At 46.8% G+C, this 1,961-nt stretch overlaps 1 protein-coding gene across 2 annotated transcripts in view; it reads left to right on the top strand.

Moving 5' to 3' along the window:
• The first annotated feature begins 30 nt into the window (after nucleotides 1–30).
• LOC135810882 (uncharacterized) overlaps nucleotides 31–1,961 on the top strand; it is a 4,232-nt gene continuing 2,301 nt past the window's right edge. For both annotated transcript variants that reach the window (XM_065324291.1, XM_065324290.1), the window contains exons 1-2: nucleotides 31–389; nucleotides 1,626–1,701. In XM_065324291.1, the coding sequence (XP_065180363.1) occupies nucleotides 317–389; nucleotides 1,626–1,701 (149 nt within the window). In that variant the 5' untranslated portion in view covers nucleotides 31–316. The remainder of the gene's footprint in view (nucleotides 390–1,625; nucleotides 1,702–1,961) is intronic.

The raw sequence follows: 1,961 nt of genomic DNA, 5'->3' as shown, positions 1-1,961 counted from the left end.
GGGTTCACCAACGTGTCTGTAAGCCGTTCGCGGTGTCAGCGCACCCTGCGGAGATCTGCATGTGCAGGGAGAAAAGGTTCTATCTCAAACTAACTTTTCCTCTTGTGAACATCGAGGTGGCAGTCCACTCTTGCAGTTGGGAAGAACACGGGACGTCGCGTGGACGTTTCGACAGATTTCAGATTCCGTGTATCTGTATTGATTATTGCACCGGCACAGCTTGGCGAGAAGTGATTCCTCGAAGACCTGCTTTTCGCCGCTAGGACAGTGACTGCCGTAGTGTGAAGGAGGTGCCTGCCTAACACCTGGACTGATCATGGCGGCTAGTAAATATGGAAGAGTTCTCATCCTGACCGCGATTCTTGGGTCACTTCTTGTACAACTAACGGGTAAGTCACTGGAGCTCTTTTATTCCCGATTTGTCTTGCAGCACTGATGACAATATTATTCCAGAATGTGCTGTTGCCTTGGTGTGAACTAACACAGTACAGTCGAGGGATGCCAATCCTTGCAGTGTTGCAGTGTTGCAGTGTTTCTATGCTCTACTAGTAAAGTGCCTGTGCGGTACTACCGGTACTCATTCTAAGCGCTTGCAGTTAGTGACATTGCTGCTTTCTGGCGAGGAGCAGCTGCTGCTACTGCACATTGGACTTCTAGTCATGATGATGTAGATCTATAGACCTGCATGGCCTGTGTCAAAGATGTGTGTATGATGGCGACTGTAGCCTCAGTACACGATTGTTGTCTATCGTCTATTAGCTACTGAGTCCTGTCCTAACCTTCCAGTACCGCCTTTTTCCTTGGAAATGGGTGAAAGGCTCGATCGCTCGCGGACTTTGCCTATTTTTACTTGAAACCACGCACCCAGTTCGTAAAACAAGAAAGAAAGAGGAAATGACAAAAACAACAGACTAGCAAGACATTGACTGAATGGGGCCGCAATGCAAGGCAGCGGTGGCAGTGGGGTGCTGCAGGCTGTGCCGACCCATGGTCTCGGCATCCGCGCCTACTTTACGCATCAGAAAGTCGGGAGAAGAAAGGGGAAGAGAAACAAAAGAGATCAGAAGAATGATCAGGCTAACATGTCATCAAGCACAGCATACCAATGTATACACGGCCACTCAACTGTGTATCGACTGTAATGCATGAAAATAGGAATGGCCTAGGCTAGCAGGCTGACCCCCAGTCCTTAGGTTCCGCACCCGACAGCCGTGATAATTATATCAACATCACGCAAATAACAACACTTTTTCAGACAGGATCACCGCTCGGCCGTATACTTCAACCTGGCGAATACCGACAACTCGTGAATGACAAATATTCCTCGTGCTTGCTCGAGGTTTGTTATTCGCAAAATTTCATAAACTGTGTAGTATTCTTTCTTTCGTATCTGCCGGGCTTGCAAGTGTTGAGTTTCGGAGAGAAAAGAGCAGTACGAGGCACGTGGCCTCGAATTTCCTAATACTTTGAATGTGTGTGTGTGTGTGTGTGTGTGTGTGTGTGTGTGTGTGTGTGTGTGTGTGTGTGTGTGTGTGTGTGTGTGTGTGTGTGTGTGTGTACGCATGCATGTGCTCAATGTGCCTGCTGTACCTAATCGTTCACTACATACATGTACAATCATGTAGATGCTCAATATTATCCGTCAAACGATCATTCTGATGATGAGCTGAAGAGGTGGAATGATCTGCAGAAGAAGAAATAGTAAGAGTAGCACAAGGCTTGTGCACTTCGCTTACCGGAGAATGTATTAGAGAAGAAATCAAGTAGATGAGATATGTTTCCAATGGCTTTCGGGTCATGCTGTTGATGTTGTTGATGATTGCTGCTGCATGTGTTGTTGGTTGGTATGATCTCCTTTTCTTCGTTTTCAGTCGAACAGTTCTCTCATCTCTTCAGGCATGTTTTCTGACCCTTGTAGATTCTAGATATTGGCACAATCTAGGCTAAGAATTCTGCCACAG

Source organism: Sycon ciliatum, chromosome 2, assembly GCF_964019385.1.
Source record: "Sycon ciliatum chromosome 2, ocSycCili1.1, whole genome shotgun sequence".
NCBI lineage: Eukaryota > Metazoa > Porifera > Calcarea > Leucosolenida > Sycettidae > Sycon > Sycon ciliatum.
Note: the sequence above shows the minus strand (reverse complement) of the source record. Positions and strands in the feature narration are given on the sequence as shown.